The sequence below is a fragment of the Drosophila erecta genome, unplaced genomic scaffold (genome assembly GCF_003286155.1).
Source record: "Drosophila erecta strain 14021-0224.00,06,07 unplaced genomic scaffold, DereRS2 tig00000219-arrow-pilon, whole genome shotgun sequence".
Lineage (NCBI taxonomy): Eukaryota > Metazoa > Arthropoda > Insecta > Diptera > Drosophilidae > Drosophila > Drosophila erecta.
This window is the reverse complement of record NW_020825213.1, coordinates 2,316,794-2,338,610: the sequence shown is the minus strand read 5'-3', so window position 1 is coordinate 2,338,610 and position 21,817 is coordinate 2,316,794. Positions and strand designations below refer to the sequence as shown.

The window sequence follows — 21,817 nt, the reverse complement described above, 5'->3', positions numbered from 1 at the left end:
GGTTCTTTCGAACTGTCGCGTCAGGCCGTTACAATTCTTATTCAGTATCGGGAACTCTGATAGGCATCTACAACAACACGCAAAAATTGACCAGTTTTCCGAAGTTTATTCAAACTATTTGTCTACTTTCTCTTTCATAAAATAAAAATAAACATGATATTTAATTTTTAACAATATATATAAAAATATATATATTTTTTCCTTTTTAAGAACTGAAACACTTTACATTTTTTCAACCATGCCATAACGACAAAGGTACGATGCAGTTGCATCTGCAAGCCCTTTAATTTCTTAGCAGTTTTCCTTCGTTGTGATAAAACGCTTAAGGCGTATGATATATACATATTGTTGTTAAATGCAGAATCCTTTTTTTAACAGAAGGCATTTTTACAGAAGGCATTAGTGTTCTACATTCATGTCAGATTCGAATGTCATCACTAACTCAGAATATTGATTAATCAATACCTCGGGGTTTCGACATTGATGTTACTTTTATATACTAGTTTAGAATTTCGCATCAGAAAGAGCATGATTGTATAGCTTAAGTTTGGAGTTCGTTCTTTCCAACTGTTTCCAAATCCGTTCCGGACTGTCTGCATGTTTATTTCCCTCGTAAGTCGGTAAATATTTTCCGCTTCGTTTTCCATACCGGGAGCCAAGAAAGAAATGCTCGTTTCGCGGTACGATGAAAATTCGTCTGGATTTTATACTTTCATCATATGTTGTACTTCCGGATCGTCCGTAGCGACTCCCAACAAAAAAGGCTGTACGTTTTTGACTTCCTAGGAAGATATAGAATAAAAACAACATGTTTGAATATGAATATAAGATGTATGGTATATAAGGTACATTTATATTGTAAAAAAATATTTAATAGTGCCTCCACTTAAAAATATCCAAAATTAACGGTTAATTTCAGAGCAGAGCTGCTAATTATAAAATATTTGTTGGTTGTTAATTGTAAATTTTTTGTTAATTGGATTGCTTATACGTGAATTTTTAATTCAGCTTTGGCATTTTCATCCGAAATCGAATAAACACATCTTCAGTACCAATATTTTAAAAAACAAAAACAAATCTCACAGGCTTCTTCTAGAGAAGTTTCGAACACAGAAGATAAGCCGAATTCTGACGGAGATCTTCCGCTGCCTATCCTCGAACTTCATATTTGTTATTTCTTTTTAAAGAACTTCAGAGCAGTGGCTGAAAATAAGATAGTGTGATGGGAGGGGACAAAATCAGAGACAAGAAAGCAAAGAGTAGACTTCTGAATACCCTTTTAAAATTAGTGTTATATTTATACTTTTAAAGTGTATATTTAATTTATATTTGTTGATTTAACGATGTAACATTTTGTAAGAAATTGAAAGGTCGCTATAGACAACGCCAGTGTGTCCGTGTTTAATTATCTATGTAATTCTAATTACAAGGGAACTTTATGATCGAAAATACCCGGACACGAGGTTCATAATGTCCTTTGGTTTAAGGGTTGCTGATAAGTTGCTATTGGTGTTGCTAACTGTAGGCGTTACGGACTAAGAAGGGTCAGATATGTTAACCGAGTCCATGTTTGTTTGTTTTGTGGGATTTCCTCGCTCCAAGTATTGGGCTTAGCCGAGAACTGGAGCGGGTAACTTTTTTAGAAAGATTTTGAGTTCCTAGTACAAGCTCTTAAGCAAATTTATAAACGTGTATGTGTATTTTTTTTTTTGTGATTTCATATATATATTATATTAGTATATTTTTATTTTGAGTGTTTGGGTACTTCTTTTTTCGAACTAGATGATTTGGCCCCAGAAAGACTGGCCCAACATCATGCGCTCTCCAAATATCGACGGGTCCCCTATATTCTCCACGAAACCTTCTCGGGCGCGGTCGAATCGCCAGCAATTAAATATAATGTGCTCGGCGATATCTTCGACGCCGCATTCTGCTCAGTTGCGGTCAACATCGTGGCCAAACCTGGTTAGGTAGCTCCTAAAGCACCAATGACCGCTTAGGATCTGGGTCAGCCAGAAATTGACTTCGCCATGCCGTCTTAGAGTCCGAAAACCGGAGCACACCGTAAGACCGTTTTTCGGAAGCTTCGGCACATATGGGGGCTGCGTACAGTGGTGTCGCCCTGCAGACGGACTGTAGGAGTACTGCCCCGTCTGTAGAAGTACAGACTGCATTGGGCCCCTACAGTTGAGCATTCCTGATTCGTTTCCGCCAGGTGTTCTTTGAACGACAGCCTGGTGTCTAGCATTACCGCTAGATATCTTCTTGCTTTAGCCGAATTGATCGTTGATCGTGGCGCTTCCGACTTGGGTGGTGTTTGGTGTTTGTGGTGGTGACTACCTGTTTTCGGCTGGATATCAGAACAGCCTCCGTTTTGTGGTGTTGAATGTCCAGGCCGACCGATGAGAGCCACTCACATGGTGAAAATAGATGCATTACCAAAGCCCTCGATTTCTCAAACGGGTTTTGCCACTATTACTATGGAAATATCGTCCGCGAAGCCAATCGCCTTGGTTCTTCCTGCTAGTGGCAACCTCAGCACCCCATCGTACATGGCATTTCACAGCAGTGGGCCGAGTACTGAGCCTTGTTGGACTCCGCAGGTTACCCTGTTCTCACATGTCCCTCCATCTGTGTCGTAGACTAGCACTCGGTCGCTGAAGTAGGACTCAAGAATGCCAAGCAGTGTTACGTCCCCGTAACGCCTAGGTTCTGTAAAGCTTCTATGGTGACGTCCCATCTTGCCGAGTTAAAGGCATTTCTGATGTAGAGTGTCACCACTAGACAGTACGCCTTGTGGCCTTCTTGCCACCTAGTCTCATCCACTGCCTTCGAGGCGATCTCCTTCATCGTAGCAATCGCATCCACTATAGATCTCGACTTCCGTAAGCTAAACTGCATTGGCGAGAGGTCCCCTGCCTATTGTTTCCGTTTGGGTATCCCTGAAGGAAGGTCGAAGGCTTCTCTGCTTTATTAAGCTTGGGTCTTTGAACTGATACACCAACGCCTTTGAAAGGTCCTCTGCAACGAATACTGGGTCCAAGTCACTAATCAAAAGGAACTGCATCCTCGAGTCCTTTGACAGATCGCTCTTCATCAGCGATGCACTTTTGTCCGCATCCGCATTCCCAGCACCTGCAGTGGTCCGTTGCTTCGCCTCGTGAGCAAATCCAAGACCTCACTGTAGGTCTTTCCTCTCGCTTCAACTATCACTGCGCCGGGTCTCCGCGACAAGCGTGTTTTCTTTCCCGTCTCCACCTTCGTCCATGAATCTGGCTTGCCGCAGCACGGTGTTCCAGCTTGCTATGCCGTGGTTTGCTCCGCTGTCTTCGCCTGCCGTCTTGGAGGGCTCACTCTCTCCTCCCTCGGCTTCTTCCACTGTGGTACTTGGGCTGCTCATGGGCTGTCATGGGCACCCCGGGAGGCCATTTGTGTTCGCGTTGCATCGTTCGTCCTCCATATCCAGCTTTCTGCTGGCGTCCTCCTGGAGGGCGTTCATCTTAACGAACATCGCTTTCATCTGGACGTTGATGTGATGCACCTGCTTGACGTTGGTCAGGATTATATGCTGGTTCAGGACCAGTCCAATTTCCGCCAGCTTATCGGCACACAGGAGCTGCCTATTGGTCTTTGTCCTTTTTGGGTGTGTTTTGTCCTCGAGCCGGAGGGGCTGGTAGGGGTCCTATCCCACTTTGGCGTGTCCTGCCCATCCACCATCTCAGCAAGGTTGGACCCGTCAGTCTGCGGTAGAGCAGGTGTTCTTGGCGAGTTCTTACTGAGGAAAGCCCCCGCGTTGTCCATTTCTCTCTTAAGTTGGCTTGTTGAGTTCACTGTCGATGCGGCCAAGCGTGCCACCAACTCGCCAGGTTGGTTTAGAACGTGGCCTCCAGAATCCGTGCCCCTGCCGTGGAATTTTCCATCGGTGGATTTCCAACTAATGGGTTGCTACCTGGAGTAGTATTGTTATTAATAGACATTCTTTACTCAACAAATTATTTTATACCTTCTGGTACTTATATTTTTGGTATTTCTCTGTTTTATAGTGATTGTAGATTTTTTTAGTTGGTCCAATTTGATATTATATATATAATATATATATATATTATATATATTGACATAATATTTTGATATGTGCATTTGGTTTTGTATTAATGTAAGAGGAATTCCTTTATTGTATATAAGTATGATATTATTTGGTATATGGCCTACTGTAGTTATCACGTTATTTGATTTTACGCCGACGTATACATTTTGAGTGTATGAAGAATTCTTTGCTGTATGTACTCAATTTAATATAATATATTATATGTATGTATATCATGTATGCCTGCCGTAGCTATCACGTTTGATTTAACGCGGACATATACATTATGATAGTTTGGTTTTCGGTGTTCTTTTTTGTGGTATTTTCATATTTTTTCCATCTTCAGATAATTCCAGTATTTATTCTAACTTAAATTTAACAATACAACTTAAGAACATTCCGGCCCCGTTAAATGCCTCCGGCGCCCTAATCTCCTTGATCGGAGAGTTGGTTATTGGCAGCAATGCCAGCTTGTGGATGGCGCGCTTGATGACACCTCGTGAAGTCCGTAACTCCGCCATAGGCACTCTACCGTCTTCACCGGTTGTTGTTGCCACCACGCGCCCTGTTAGCCACCGTTGCGGGGGCAAGTTGTCCAAGAACGAGCAACAAACACCCGACCTCCAGATCGCGGCCTCCGACGCTTACGTGATCCGAAGCGTGATCAGAGGCTGCCCTGCTAAAAGATGTCCGGGTGTTACGGCCTCTCCATCGCTGGGATCTTTGCCCGGCGATGTGATTGGGTGAGAGTTTAGCAGAGCCTCACCTCGACCAGGTAAGTGCACAACTCGTCCGCTGTTAGCTTGGCGTTGCCGACTCCTCGCAACAGACAGTGTTTGGCCGACTTGATGGCTGCCTCCCATAATCCTCCGAAGTGTGGTGACCTCGGCGTTGATGGTCCATCCATTTCTGATCCGCGTATCCTCTCAGTTCGTCCTGACTGCGGTGAAACGCTACGCTCAGCTTCTTCAAAACGTTGCACGCTCCTACGAAGCTCGTGGCGTTCTCACCTTCTGTACACCTTCTCCTGCAGCCCCCTCCACCCTACGAACCTTTTAAAAACGGATAAGAAGCTCTCAGTGAATAGATCGCTAACAAGTTCAAGGTGAACAGCCTTCGACGAAAAGCATACGAAAACGGCTACATAAGTTTTGATGACAGGTTAGTCACGGACACATTTAATGACACATAGAATAGGCCACAAAAATCTATCCCGCAAACTAAAAAGGGGCGTGCCATTCCGACCCTATCAGCTGGCAAATTTACCCATTATCTGGTTCATTAGCACTGGCTTATAACGAAAACAGTGACCGCAGCTACGAGCAATTTTCGCGCATTGATTAACCATATCTGTTGTCTCAAAAGTGATACCATCATCTTGGCACCGGCATGGTAGTGATTTCGATGGAGGTTGCGCTGAAATAGCGAGACAAATTTTAATTTTCAGGAGAGTAACAGTGGAAATTTAGCATCATACAGAATTGGTGTATTTAATAATCTCCCCCCAACTCGGATTAAGTTGAACGTCACTCCTTCTAACTCGCTGTTGTGTATGAGTAAATTTAAACGTTGTAGATGTTTTCAGATTTATCCAAATTTACATATTCTGTACCAAACTCCGATTTTTGAAATGTTTGGACCATCCTAGGAAACGGATGGCCGTCAAGGGCCAATGAGTGCTATTTTACAGTGACGTGCAATTTATAACATCGGATTTCGAATTGCGCAACCCTGTTTTAAGACTGAGAAGCTCATTGACAAAACGAACGATTCTTCTGAAACCATTGCAAACTCAATACGCAAAGTACTTGAGGAATGGGAAGTTTTAGGAAAGGTCACAGGTCCAAAATACATTAAAAACACCATAAAAAAATTTGGATATATCGATACATTGATGTTTTTTTTCTGAAAAAGGATATACTTGATTCGTTGAAAAGGTTGATGGATTTGTTGAAAAGTAACAGGTAGAAGGAAGCGTTTCAGACTATTCTGTCTGTCCGTATGAACGCCTTGATTTCAGGTACTATTCGAATGTTATATATTATTACATTTCAGTACGTATGTGACCTAAATAAGTAACTTCTTTCATAAATAAAGTAAATTTTCATTTCTGCAGAGTTTGAAAACATCTGTTAGATTCCTAAATATATTATTTTTGAAACAACCGTCTACAACTAAATCATCCATATACAGGAAAGCTTGGAAGGCAAGTGTCATTTTTTGAAAGGAGTTGAGGTCGAATTTCAAGCCAAATTGTAAATGTATGTTGCGGTATGAACTAGTTGGAGGTGAGAATGATGTTATATTACATGACTATTCAATATCATGAAATCCAGACATTAGATCTAGACACGAAAAATATTTTCCTTGTCCAAATTGGTAAAGAATATAATCGGTATTTGGATGTGGGAATTTGTCAGCTAGCAATTTTTTGAATTAATTTGACGATAGTCTACGACTAACCGCCATCCCTTCTCTGCTGAGTTAGACACCAAGTGGGCTATTATATTATGATATAGACATCCTTCTAGGGCTCTGTAGTTCTGAAAATATATTGGAGTCGTTTCTTCAATCTAAATTTTTGCTTGTAAAAATGATTGAATAAATGATTGAATAATATCGGTCTGTAGACCAAAACTATCAATGTATTTGGTTAATTTTTCATTTTAAGCATCGTAATCATCTATTAATTCTTTGTATATTTCCGCTGTTTATAATGCGAGTCAAGGCGTTCTGGGTGTCTATAATATTGTATGCTACTCTTGTATGCTGATATCTACACATTGGTTAGTTTTTACAGTCATTGTGATTTTACGTCTCTCAATACTGTCATCTGCGATTGAACTCCGTTGACGGCCAAGTATCCTTATCAGCTAGTAAAAATTCGGGACCAATATTTTCAGCAGTCGATTCCAATATTTCGCTGACCCGATGTGCAACGAAGGGCTTAAACTGTCGATGATCTGATTGTATCCAAGAAATCACAGAAATCCAAGAAATCACGGACGCGAGTCCGACCATAGTGTAGTTTCATTCACAGTCACGTCATGATTTTCTAAAATGGTATTTTTCATACGTGTTCCTTGTAACTCGAGTCTGGGAATCGATAACATCTTCAATGGTGCACAACTGGTCTTGCCTGCAATAAAGACTAATTTAGTATCTTCTCCACAAGTTACTCGTCAATAAGCTACGGTTGCGAAGGCCTGTTTGTTGACAAAAATCCTGACATATAGCATCTATCCAATCGCAAATGTTTTGCTTGCTCCAACAAAATTACCCAATTTTTAAATTTTTAAAATAAATTTTCTGTTAGTAGATCATTCCAATGGATTCAAATTCTCCAAACATCTTGGATAAAGATTTTTCCATGTATCATTAAGTCCCATAACATTCCAAAGGCACTTAGTGGGGCATTTCTCTCCTTTTATAATTTCTTTGTCGACAACTTTCAATTTGAGATCGAAAACAAAATTGTCAGACTAACTATCCCAATACATTCCCAAAATTTTATCTGTGGAATCGCAACTCATGTGAACGGTTTGTTCCACCGCGCTGTTTTCTTTTGTATCATTTAACAATTCTTGAATTTGCTTGGAATTAGATACAAAGCCTCTTAGCTCAAATTGTCCCATCCTGTGTACTCTCTTGACTTCCTGACTGATCTCCAATACTTTTTTCTCGGACTCAAAACTAACAACAGTACTACATAATGCTTCGTCTGAATGGCATCGATAACTTCTTCCTTGAAACATTCAGCATTTTGTGCGTTGATATTCTTTACGTATTGTGCACAACAGGGAGAGCATGCTGCTCCAAATATAAGCACAGTCATCTTATATGTTTCAGCCTGCATATTTCATATGTTGTACCTGCAAAGCATTTCCTTTAAAACAGCACATACGGCAAATTTCCCTTGGCGGAATTCAAAAAGAATCGAAGTCAATTGGTTTTCATTAGGTCCTAAATGGTATTTAGGGAAACACTATCGATTGTTGCAGCTGCATCGAAAACCAATCTCATTTTCTTGGGCTTATTAACATTAATGACGACAAAGTGGGGTAAATACCAGGTCCTTAGCCCAATGAGACTTGCTTCTTTTTCGGACATTTCAACAGCGTACCCTTTTTTGACGAAGTCCATAATGGTATTGTCATATTCGTCCATCTTTCCTAATGTTTTCATTTTGTTTTCTACTCCGAGCATCCTTTGAAGAGCCATGTTGTAGCTATTCGGCAATTTAATCGCATCATTCTTCCAAAGTAGACCAGTCTCATAACCTCGTTCTAATTTTTTTGTTGTTGCTCGCTCTGAAAATATCTGCCGATTCCAATGGCTTTTTTGGTATCAGTACTCCAAAGTTCTCCGTTGTGAAGTATTCTTCAATAATTTTTTTAATATCTTGACCTGAGTTATCTTCTTTTGGAAACGCATGTAGGACCACTGATAATGGAGATAAATCCTCCTGTTTGTCTCCGTTCGAGCCATACACAAGCCAACCCAATGGCGTTTTGGCTGCAACTAGATTTTTATCTAAACATATTTTTTTTTTTATTTTAATATTAATTACTATACATAAAAAAAAATTTATAATATTATATAATAACTAATTTAAAGTGCGGACTAACTAGCTACTGTGGCCATCGATTTGACTACTTAATAGATAGGTAGTTATGTTAGATTAGGTGAATATATTTACATTTGTTTAAGAAATATATTATAAGGTTGTTTATAGGGGTTGGTATATAGGGTTGTTTAATGTTAGGTTTGCTAATAGATTTGATGGCGGCGTAAGACCGAAGAGGTTTGTTCTGAGGTTATGATGTTGTCGGCATGTATCTAGTATGTGTTTGACAGATAGTTCGTCCCCGCAGTAAAGACAGCTCGGTCGCATTTCGCCGTTGAGGAGGTGCTTATGTGTGAGGTTTGTGTGACCAGTTTTTAATCGAGTAAGGATGGCGCATTCCCTTTTGTTGCACGTCCTGTTGTACTCCAGGTAAAATTGAATGGCACGGAGCCCGACTGGCTAGCTTAGCGGCTTTGTCGGCTAACTCATTTCCATTAATTCCTATATCAGCTGGGACCCATAATAGCTTAATTTTGCAACTGTTTTTTATGATCAGGTGACGAATTTCGTATAAAAGGTTGTTGTTGTTGTAGAAGTTTTGGACTCCTTCCAGGGTGGACAGACTATCACTGCAGATAATAAGTCCTCCCTTGACTTCGAGGGAAAATTTAATTGTCATGATCGCTACGGCTTCAGCGGTAAAAACCGAGAAGTGGTGGGGTAGCTGACCCCATGAAACAAATGATCCGCATTTATCTACTACTGCAAATGTGGTTGTTGCGTCGGACTTTGAGCCGTCTGTGTACAGCCATTTCCGATCAGCATATTTATAAGTAGCTTATTCAAATAGCTGTTTAAACACTGTAGTAGGTGTCCCAGATCGTGAAGTGTAGTGTCGATGGCCGTGAAACGTAATTTCCAAGGGGGCGACGGGATGACTTTATTCCAACGATAGGGTGTTTCAATGTTGTAACTCTTCATAAATTGTATGCATCTTCGTATCGGAGATTGGATTTTGTATTTCCGACGATGTTTCAAGGCAATTTGAAAGTCTTTGTGAAGCATAGAGTTCGTTGAGCACATGAGTTTTGGTATTAGTTTGAAGGTTGTTTGGGCGACTCAATCAGCCAATAAGCATTTAGATGGGGTCGTTGGGATTGCACCAATGCTGCGCCTAACGGCAGCGTGATAGGGAGGCAGGATTTTCTTTAAATTAGATGGAGCGCACCACCCATATATAGGGAGGCCGTAATCAATTTTGGACAGCAACAAAGCTCTTGTCGCTTGAATAAGTGTTGTGGGGTGGATGAGTGAACGCTTAGTTGTTAAGAATTTAATAATGTCTATTTTTGAGATTTATTCTAAGTTCATTACAATGTTGTTTAAATGTGAGTCTCTTATCGATTAATATGTTTTTACAGTTGCTAAAAATTATGGCATCGTCTGCGTATATGGAGAGTTACATTTGTTTATATCTTAGAATAATGTTATTAAAGGACTGGAAGGCAATCATGAACAATACCACAGAGAGAGGCGATCCTTGAGGGATGACATTGTTGAGGAAATAGAATTTGGATAGAGTGTTGTTTACTCTGACTCGGATTGAGCGATTGATCATGAAAGCCTTCGTCAAGTTGAAGGTCTTTTGACCTATCACCCACCGGGAAAGTTGATCCAATACTGTATGCGCCCCTACGCGATCGAACGCCCTTTCAAAATCAGTTGCCAGTATGGTAACATGATTTTTGGTATAAAGGGCGTCAGATGCATATTGATGGAGCTGCAAATGCGAATCAAGAGTGCTATGCTGTTGTTTAAATGCAGTTTGGTGGGGGCTGATAAGTTTATGTTTCGAAATAAACCACATAAGCCTTTTGACTAACATTTTTTTAAGTGTTTTGCTTAAACAAGGAAGTAGGGAAAATAGGTCTAAAAGATGAAATTTCGTGTGTTGGCTTATTAGGTTTTAGAGTTGGTATAATAATGGCGGATTTCCACACATGGGGGTAGGAGCCCCGAGCGAACATTGTGTTATACATTTCTAATAGGCGGTGGTAGGTAGGTAGCTGCTTAAGCATTGGATAGGAAATACGGTCAAAACCGGTGTTTTGCCTTTCGCATACTGAAGGACATATTCAAGTTCACTAATGGCAATCGAGGTCTACAGCTGCAGCGGACAGTTTAGTAGGATTGTATTCCTGAGACAGGAATTTTACTTTAAGGGTCTTGTATTGGTGGGAGAAATTGTCGTCCGTAGAATAGTCCGACCAAAAGTCCCCAAAAGCATCGCCAATGTCTACGGAGTGATGTAGCTCTACATTTTTATAGTTCTGAGGGAATTCGAGGAGATACCTATTAGGCGGTTAAGGTCGGCCCAAGTCTTCTTTGTAGATGCTTGGGGGCTTATGTTCCTTGTGAATTTTTCGAAGGATTCCCTTTTAGCTAATTTTGATCTGTACTTGAATAGGGCATTGAATTTTCTGTAGGAAATCAGAGCAGCGGTGCTTCGAGTTTGTTTGTATGCATGCCAAAGGGATTGCTTTTGTTGCCTAAGATCTTGGAGCGTCTGGCTCCACCAAGCAACGCTTCTCGGACGTAGAGATGGTTTGGTTTGCGGAATTGCTACATTGGCTGCCGCTTTAATACCTTTTATTATTTTGGCGGCGAACAGATTTAAGTCGTTGGTTGTAGGAAAATTGAAGCTATCTTTACAAAAGGGTGCGGTACAGTTCCCAATCGGCTTTATCCATCTTAAATTTTTGTGGTGGGGGTAGGGTTTTACAATTTATTCGCGAATAGTAATTATGGGATAGTGATCACTCCCATACAGGGAGTCTTTTACGGACCACGTACAGAAAGGAAGCAGTGATGCGGAGGCAAATGTAAGATCAATAGACGTGAAAGAGTTGTGAGTGGAATGGTGAGTGGCGGAGCCGTTATTGAGGACAGTTAAGATTGAATTGTTTATGACTTCATCAATTTGATGCCCTTTAGAGATATATGAGGGGGACCCCCACACTAGACCCCAGGCATTGAAATCACCAACATATACGATTGGTTTGGTAGTGAGATCCACTATATTAAGAATTTCACTGGCTGCTACGAATTGAGATGGAGGTATGTATGTATTAAAAATACAGATATTGGGTAGAGCTAGGATTTCAATACCTAAAGAGCACGTACTACCATTTATTGTTATAGGTCTGTGTGGAATGTCTTTACGGACGAGTATGCTGACACCTTGCTTGACATAGGTATTAAAAATAAAGTTATAGAAATATCCAGTAAATTGCTTAGGGGAAGCTATATTCGTTAGGGAAGCATTAAGATGAGTTTCCTGCAGACATAACAATAACATCCGGGTTGGTATCGTTAATCAAGAGTTGTAGCTCGTGGTAATTGTTAAAGTAACCATTCATATTCCATTGAACTAGTGTAATGGACAAGAGCGGGAAGATAGAGCGGATATTATTTTGTTAGACTTGAGGTAAATTATGACGCTCATAGATTCGTTGGAAGGTTCATTGTTCGATTTTTTATGCAATGTTGATTTATTTTGAATAGAAGATGTTGATGGGCTGTTTGTATCATGTTCTGCATGAATTTTTTGATATAGTTCAAATGATGCAGGGGATAGGTTATATTATTTGTTTAGATTCGATTGTTTAGATTGGTAGGGGGTACTGGGAATAGGGGACTGGGGAATGGTGGAAGGGGAAAGGGAAGGTTTTCGCTTCATGCATAGTGTATTTTTCAACGGTTTTAATTCTTAGAATTTCCTTTTGTTCTTGGTACTATGGGCATTGTCGGGAAGAGGCCGAATGCTCACCAGAACAATTGGCACAGTTGATTTAATTGGAGTGTGTGGTGAAAGGGAGCAATCAGAGCAGCGGGGAGAATTTTTACAATGCTTGGCCGTGTGGCCGAGCAATTGGCAAGACTTGCAACTCATAGGGTTTGGTGTATACTCGCGAACTTTAACAGAGTGTCAAGAGATTTCGTTTTTCGATGGGAGATTATAAAATTCGAAGGTCAAAAAACTCCACTCGGATTGGACACACCATCGTAAGATTTCATATATTTGTACACGTCAGTCACTTTTTGTGACTCAAGATCATTGACAATTTCATTTTCGGGGATGTCGCAGAGATATAGGTTTACAAAATTAAGGGCCTCATGAAGCTTGCATTTTATTTTGCATATACCAGTAAGGTCGGTGGTGTTAATGAATTTATCGGCATCGGCTTGGGTTTTAACTAGCATTAGTAAATTTCCGTCTCTGAGGTTCGATGTTTTTAGAGATCATTTTTAAGGCACGATGGACGGCAAAGCATGAAAATTGGGAGATTATCTTTTCGGTGTAGGTGGAGGCAATTATGATATACTCAGGGTTGTCGACTGAGGTTGGTGGAAGGTCAGGAAATGCAGTATCCAGCATTTGGGGTTGTCTTCTTTTTTTCGATGGGGGGCTGATGCAAGCGGTGTAAACCGGTTGTCGGCCCAGGGGCCCTAATGGGGCAGTGTTTTGAAAAATCAATGCAAAAACTTTAGAAGTAGAGGTATGAAAATTAATGACCACGTGGGTCAGATAAGAACAGAGACCGATCGCTAACCGCTGTTGGGATATAAGAGACGACCGCTCGCAATGAGAGATAGTCGAAGACTGTATCTAAACATATACTTTTGATATTTGCTATCAAATGACAATTATTAATTCCAATTAAAATTTTGGGATCAGCATCTAAATATCCGCTTATTGGCAAATTTCGTAGCCGTGTGTACTTTTTTGTAAGTTTCCCAATATCTACTGACTGCAATGGTAAATCTAATTTAGGTACAGAATTTCCAGTTATACGTAGCCATTTTTTATCCATTTTTTATAATTTTTTATTTTCGGATTAAATGTATTGATCGTAGCCCCTTTCTGTTCAATTTTTTCTTCTTTTTCTTGGGAATCATCTGGGTGTAATGATATGTAATGATGATACATGGTGTTGCTTCTTACATCCATTTTTCTTACAGTCTCGTTTGTATTTTCAAATTGACAGAGTGTGTCCTTTCCGTAAGCAGCCATAGCACAATCGCAGATCCTTAACGATTTTCCATTTTTCTTTCTCATCAGCCTTTAAATAGTGCTCACATCTATATAAATAATGTTCACCGTGACATTTAATGCATTCCACTTTATTCTGACCTTGTTCTCTTTTAGTGGAATGAAGCACAGACTTTTGCGGACCTTTATATTCACCCTTTGGAGTTTTATTATTTATTGGACCTGTAACTGTGGCCCTTGCTATACTTCTAGCAATATTACTTAACCAACGGCTGAAGTCGACAGTATCTGTGATGAATATTCAATGCATTGAATACGTTTGCTAAGTGGCATCTTTCCTACTAAGCTTTCTATCAACGACGGATTCTGTAAATGTTGGGAAGCAAGAAAATTACTATATTATCAACCTTCGAAGCGAATAAAACTAGCTTTTCTAAATTAGTCTCTGTTACGGGTGCTAGTTGATGGACCATGTTCATTTGACTACTAATTAACATTTCTGGCTTTCCAAGATCTGCGCCAAGATCTGGAGTGCCCCCAATGACATAGAGTCCATGCCTGCCATCACTAGCAGCAGGGTTGTTTGCGCCCGCAGTAGCGCTGCATTATTGTACCGTGATCACCGTGTTATCTTGATTGTGCATGTTTGGTTGCACAGAATGTACATTCTTACGCTGTACTTCTTCTTCTAATGTTTCACATGTAGATCTTATTTCACTTTGGCACATGTTCACCAATCGTTCCTCCAATTTGGCAATTTGGTTTGCCTGTGCAACTTTCATACATCTTCATTTCCATTAGGTCCCGGTAAATGTCGCTCTGCGGATCATTTTCCTTTGCGCTCATTATTGTACTTTCTTTGTCGGACTCCATGTCGTCCTCCGAAGTTGACCCACCATTGGATTCACATGTAGATTCACCATTTGGTCTTGGTGTTGAATTGGCAACCATGTCTCTAGAGTTAAACTCTAACTTTTTCTTGCTCCGCAGTTCCATCTGTCTGCATGTGTCTGCATGAAAATCAACGCTTTTCCTCGAGCAGATCGGTATTCTTTTCACTGTCTGTATGATGATGTCGTCTATATAGACGAAGCATCTTACACCGACGTTGTCTCCAAGTATATCGTCTAGTGCCCTCTGAAATATAGAGGGGTCGTTTTTGAGCCCAAATGGTAATCTCGTAAACTCATATTTACCCCGATTCACTGAAAAAGCAGTTTTCTCTATGTCGGATTTCCTTAGGGGAATCTGATGGAAACCACTTTTTAAATCTTTAACGGAAAAGAACCTGTTTTTTCCTAACTGTGCAAGGACAAAATTAATGTCTGGGATCGGGTACCTATTGGGAATGTTGGCCATATTCAACTTCCTATAATCAATCACCATTCTAAATTTTTTTTTGCCCGATGCATCTACCTTCTTAGTTATGATCCATATCGGAGAGTTTTAGGACGATCTTGATGGTCTTATAACTCCATATTCGAGTAGCTCCTGTATTTGTTTCCCTACTTCTTTCCTGAGTGCTTCTGGATAAGGATAGTGTCTTGAATAGATAGGGTCGGTGTTAGTACTTCTAATCGTTGCTACCACTTTTGTTGTAAACGTTAATTTTTCGTTTAAGACACTGAACAGTTTTGGGAATTCTGAGCAGATCTTTTTCATAATTTGTTTTTGAGTGTTATTGACGTGTTCTAGTCGGAGATTGTTTATTTCTCTTGAGGGTTGTTGATTTAATTTAATTTTTAGTTTGTTTGCTATCATTATGAATTCTTGTCTTGAAAGTATGTCTATTCCTATTTCTCTTATTGTGTCATTTCCTATCAGCGCCTCAAAGGACCCGAGTGCTGGCAAGAAAAAAAATTTGAGGTTACTGTTTTTGAATCCGAGCGGGTTGGCTATTACGTGGTGAGTCACCAAAACGGTGCCACCAACAAATCTTACAGGGAAAGGTTTTTCATTTTTTTTTTTTATGATTTATTGTATATTTTGGGTCTATGTAAAGTATGTATGTATAAGCATTTTTATCATTCCTCGCCCACCGATTCTACAGTTTATGTACGGTAAGGAGGAGGATGTTACTCTAAAAAATTAAGATCAATGAAGTCGGATTCAAATGGTTCGTTGTTGTCTAGCTCTTGTTATTGATTATATTCTTGTGCCTCACTATATTCGGAAGCTGATGCTCCCTCAACTTCAGACACATATTGTTCTGCGTTTTCCAAGTATTGCTGTTCGTCCTCAGTTGTTACGTGGAAGTTCCTTTGACTTTTGTCAGTCTGTCCAAATGTCTGCTGTGCCAATGGTCTTTTAGTTACGGTGTCATTAAAAGGTCTGTTCATGTAGTTTATGCGTCTTGTCTGCATACTTTGATCTATATCCATTGGTTCCGGCCGCGCTTGGGGCTTTGGAGCTGATGGGCGTGGAGGGGGTGCCGAAAAGTGGTTTCCCTGTGGTTGGTTACTAATTCTGTAATATTGCTGTTGTTGCTGTGGTGGGTTATAAGCCCATCGAGGAGTTTGTGGCATATAGGCCAATTGGGGAAAGAACTGTTGTCTAGATGTTTGAGAGTTTGGTTGTATGTTTCTTCATGGCAAGGGTGGTGCTGGTCCAGGAGGACCATTGAATTTTCTCGAATCGGCCTGATTATTATTGGCGTAATTGATTCTCAACTTTTGATTTTCTAACTTCTCACATAACAGGAGAGCCGATGGTAAGTCATAAGGTTCTCTGGATCCCAATAATCTTGGTAAGTCGCCGTTGAGACCTCTAACAAAGGTTTCCAAGGCCTTGTCTCGATAAGACTTAGCAAAAATATCTATTGAATCTCTGCTCATTTCCAAGTGAGTATAGACGCGTTGATAAAATTCTGATACCGTCTGGTTGCCCTGTACTAGAGACGTCATTTGGTACTCGAGTGTAGTGACATCTCGTTTGACAGCGTAATGAGTCGTCAAGCATTTACTACATCTGGAATTCTGTCCAGTTCGTTCTTGTTATTCCCCTCGATGTTTACTGGTTAGTCCCTGGGTTTAACATTTCTTCTATAATTCTCTGTACCATTACTCGTATTTCATCCTGCAAACCGGCCATATTGATGGGAAGGACTTGATTCTGCTGCTGGTTTGCAGATGCGTTTAAAATGGGGGGTCTTACAAGGTTATTTGGATTAACCATTTTTTCTTTTTAAATTTTAGTTCAACAGTAGTTCTTTCAATAAAATGTATTATTTGTAATTTCTGTTAATTGTTTTTAATTACAAAAATGTTTAATTTTGTAAGAAGTTTTTTACCTAAGAATGATTGATTTTAACAATTATTTCTTATTAATTAATTTTTATTTTTATTTTAGTTTTCTTAGATATCTTTTTTTAAATTATTATTAAAGAACGATATTTGAATTTATTTACTTTACTCGAATTTATTTTAATTTTTTACTTAAATTTCAGTATTTCTAAAAATGCTTGATTTTAATTATTTAGAATTGACTTTTTTTCTTATTTTTATTTTAAAGTTTATTCCTTTTGTTTTAGGATTTTAATTGTTTAATTTGATTATCTATTTCTTTCGATTTGTTTTACTTTCACTTAATACTACTTACATTGTACAATACATCCTGGACTGGCAGGCAGGTAGTCTTCCTTTTCGCTGATCTTCTGGGGTACCTCTTCCAGCACCACCGAACCAGTTGTTTGCGACCAACGTCTGCAGAACGATGTAAGTGAGTTCGCTTGCTTCTTGGACTTGATTGTTTCGCTGGAGCAGCCAATTTGGCGCGTTTATTAGCGGCAGTTCGTTTTAATCCTTGACAGCGAAATGGGTGCTCTAATGGGATTTTTTTTCGGTTTCTCAGTTCACTACGGATATGATGAAAAACTTTTTTCGAACGTGATCACAATAGCCAGGACAGCCAATCGGGTGCACTTACAGGTTGCGCGTACTTCGCGTTGTTTAACTGCACTTTAGTACCGCGCACAAGCCCTTTTTAACCTTGGGCGGTAGTTAACTCATATAGAAAATATATTTCCTTAATTGATGTTGCGACCATAAGGTCTTTATTTATTGAATTTATTGAATGCAAAAACAACTAATTTTAGTTTCAGTTATCCCTACCTAACTTTGCCTGCCCACCCATGCTGCTGACCTCGGTGCTGCTCTGCTCACGGATGTTGGGCAGACGCTACGTCTGCACATTTATGTTGTGCAGGTGCAGCGTATCTTTCGCAAGTGTTGCGCAAGCGGTTACGCGTGCAGCTCCAAATGTTCTTATCCAAAGAATGAGCAGTCCAGCCGCTGCCAACATCTGCGGGCAGCGCAGCCACGACCGATTTGATTTTAAATTCATTCAACATCTATTCTTCAAAGGTAGCAGAACCTTTTCTACAGTTCCTGAGATCGAGGCGTTCATACGGACAGACGGACATGGCCAGATCGACTCGGCTATTGATTCTGATCAAGAATATATGTATATACCTTATGTGGTCGGAAAGATTTCCATCTTCCTGTTTCAGAATACCCTCTAGTATACTCTTTTACTCTACGAGTAACTGTTATAACAAGATAGAATGCTATAGTCGAGTTCTCCGACTATCAGATACCCCTTACTCAGTTAGTGAAAGTGCAATCGAGAAATTTCACCATATTCTGGAATATCAGCAGAAATTGGGAAAAAATCAATAAAATGAAAAAAAAAAAACAAATAGAATGCTATAGTCGAGTTCCCTGACTATTAGATATCCGTTATTCAATTAGGAAAAGTGCAAACGAGAAATTTCACCATTTTCTGGAATATCGGCAAAAATTGGAATAAAAATAATACATGAAAAGAAACTAACAATATTTTAAAAGTGCGGGCGTGAGAGTTTGATGCGGCTTAGAGTGGGCGTGGCAAACCGTTTTTTGGGAAATCGATAGAAATTTACAGAACTAATAAAAAGGTGAAAAATATCACATTTTTCCGAAAATGAGGCCACATTTTTGGGCGGTTTGTGGGCGTGGCAGAAAGTTGCTTGGCAAATCTGTCGAAATTTACAAAATATATATAAAAAAAGAATAAATATCACAACATTTTTCAAAAGAGTGGGCGTAGCAGTTTTAGACGGTTTGGGCGTACAAAAAAGTTTTTTTGCAAACTTATATAATTTTACAAAATAAAATAATGAAAAATATCACAGCTTTTTCAAAAGTGTGGCCGTGATAGTTTTGTGCGGCTTGTGGGCATTAGAGTGGCAAATCTATAGAAATTTACAAAATATATTATATAAAAAGTTGAAAATATATCAAAACTTTTTTTAAACGTGTTGGCGTGACAGTTTTGGGCGGTTAGTGGGCGTGGCAAACATTTTTTTGCCTTGAACAAATCGATTTACGTATGCCATTATCCGTAGGAGCTTATTAAATGATGAACATTTTTCAACAAGCTCAAAGACATCCGATTGGTTTATTATGACGGAACACGCCACGCTTTTCTTGTTTTCAGACAATTGTAACTCCGGTGAAAGTTCAATGTAATGCGACCGAAGCCACTCGTTTAGTCAAGAAATCTGGTCCACTTTCCCAAAGTCCACCTTCAACCATCGATATCTGTTCCACGTGATACCAAATCGGCTGGATTCTCTTCTGTGACGCCAAACTGCATTCTCTGTGAGTTCTTGGATTTCAGAAACTCTATTTGCAACAAATGTTGCTTGAGTGGATGGATCCCTCTTTAACCAGCATAATATGACTTGGTAGTCCGACCATAAGTAAATGCAAACTCTAATTTGTTAAGCAAAGAAGATACTTGAGACCATAGGTTTGCCAACAGATGTGCTGCACACAGCTCGAGCCTTGGAATTGATATATTTTTATTGTTTTAAGTGGACACTTGTTTTAAGACACTCTCAACTTTGCGGGTAGCAGTCTTGACAACCTATTTGTCCCAGCCACGGCACGAATATAAATGCAACAACCATAGGCGTGGCTCGATGCATTAGCAAATCCGTGAACTTGAACAGGGTCACAGGCAGCCAGACAGATATATCGAGGAATGGATATCTTTTCAATTGCTAATAAATTCAGCTTAAATTCGTTTCAGCTGGTATGCAAATTCATGGGAACCGATTCGTCCTAATCTAATTTTTGTCGCCACAGTTCCTGAAGCAAGATTTTTGCCCTTGTAATCAACAATAATCCCAAAGGATCAAACAAACGAGCTGTGACGGACAAAATGTTGCGTTATGTTGGTTTGGAGAGCTTGAGTCGATTTCTCCCTCCACACGATAAGTTGGAAATCCATATCTTCATTTGAAATGAAAATTTGTCTATACATCTTTGAAATGTATAACGACCAGACGAGAGCCTTTGTACGGTATTCCCAAAGTGCTGCTCAGCCTTCGATCTCTCCGGAACGTGTTCCAATTCCCAAAAACGTTTCACCAGAGGGTCGAGAGAACTTTTATTATCATTAACAACGACGCCGCATACCTGAGCGTTATTCGATGCGCGTTGAGTGTACTTTCCCGAAACAATCCATCCTAAAAAATTTTCTGGAGTGAAGGATGTTCAGAGCCCAATTTGATTTGGCCTGCGCTCAGAAGTTCGAAAGAAGATTCTGCGCCTATTAGTAAATCCACTTTTGCGGTCTTGTGAAAACGAAGGTCTGCCAATTCAATGTTTGCTGGAATTCTCCATTGGGCACAATTGACTTAATGATCAGGTTGATATGATGAAATTGAGCTTAACACCAAAAAATTTAGATTCAGACAATTAATGCACAAACAATTGAAATCGAACCGTTGAATAACTGACAGAGCCATGACAGGTTAACATCTGACTAAACTATGATTTGTTGCTGAGCAATATCGAAATTTTTGTTCAGGTCTGCGATCAGTTTATGTGCCAGAGAAGGACGATTTGGGGTATCACTTATTGGAACCTAGGTTCCTTTTACTTTTGGTTGACTCCTCAGCAGCTTAATGTTGGTATCTCAACTGTTGGTGATTCAACTGAATTGCACAATCAGCGTGTTATAATCTAGATGTTAATCCAATCGGGATTTTGTAGTGTGATCTACCTTGGACATTGCTGTATGAATAAAAGTTGCGTTATTTATTTCCTTTTCACTACCCAGTGACTGTATCGATGCATACAGAGCCGATATTTCATTACAAGAGACCTCAAACCTGATGCAGACGGTTTTGATACTGAAGGAGGTCAAACAATTGAGAAATTGTGTTGAAAAAGATTACGCATTTATTGTCGTACACATTTTTCATAATTCAAATCCGAAATTTGAAATGAAATTTAAAACGCCTTGACAGTTCTTAATGCATCATCTGTAAGACATGTAGCAAATGGTTGAACTTTTATATATTTGTTAAAGACTGGTTGTTACGCACCAAGCTATTAAAAATACCTATAAAATTATTGAAGTCGGAATGTTTTCATTCATTTTTGTAAATGGATCGGATGACGAGAAGCACTGATTTTCCCTTGACTAAGTCTCTGAGGCTCGACTCCTCTCATTGCGGACCGATATAACGCCTTTGTAATTATACACATATCCTCAACAGACGCTTGTAAATCATTAACTGGATTCACCACGTCGATGTCTGCATGAATATCCATCATTTTTTTGCAATACGTTTCGAGAAGTTGCATTCGGTATTCCAGTTAAAAACTATCGAAAGAAATTTTTTTTCCTCAAATGCAATTCTCATACGTCTAATGTTACTTATAAGCGTGCCGTGTTTTTGCATATCCAACATTATTTTAGTATTAGGCTTTGTCGGTACTTCCTTGTGTTTTTCCATTTTGAATTTAATTAGAATAAAAATAATTCAAATAATAATAAAAGTCCCTCACCTGGCTTAAATAAATCCCACTCGTAAATGCTCATTTAAAAACTTTCTGAGATCCACTTGAATCATTTACTGGGCCAGATTAAAGAATTGCATTACTACGATGGCCAGGTCGAAGAACTGCTCAATCTATATTCCTCCCAAGAAGCCAGGCAGGCACATGTAATATATGGAGCGGTGAAACGCCTGATCACGGTCTCAGCGCTAGAAGTTGTAATACAAGCAAGAGCAACGACATGGATGGAAATTAAAACAACTTTAGCAACATAATTCAAG

At 39.6% G+C, this 21,817-nt stretch overlaps 1 protein-coding gene across 2 annotated transcripts in view; it reads right to left on the bottom strand.

Annotated features, from left to right (window-relative positions):
• Positions 1-463: 463 nt before the first annotated feature.
• The window catches only part of LOC26526925 (RYamide neuropeptides), a 31,696-nt gene continuing 10,342 nt past the window's right edge, over positions 464-21,817 (bottom strand). The window contains exons 1-2 of one of the 2 annotated variants that reach the window (XM_015160089.2): positions 21,546-21,600; positions 464-782 (exon numbers count right to left, since the gene is read on the bottom strand). In XM_015160089.2, coding sequence (XP_015015575.2) covers positions 505-782; positions 21,546-21,579 — 312 coding nt within the window. In that variant the 5' untranslated portion in view covers positions 21,580-21,600 and the 3' untranslated portion in view covers positions 464-504. Of the gene's footprint in view, positions 783-21,545; positions 21,601-21,817 lie in introns of those variants that run through there. The other variant, XR_003408117.1, reaches the window with a different exon arrangement.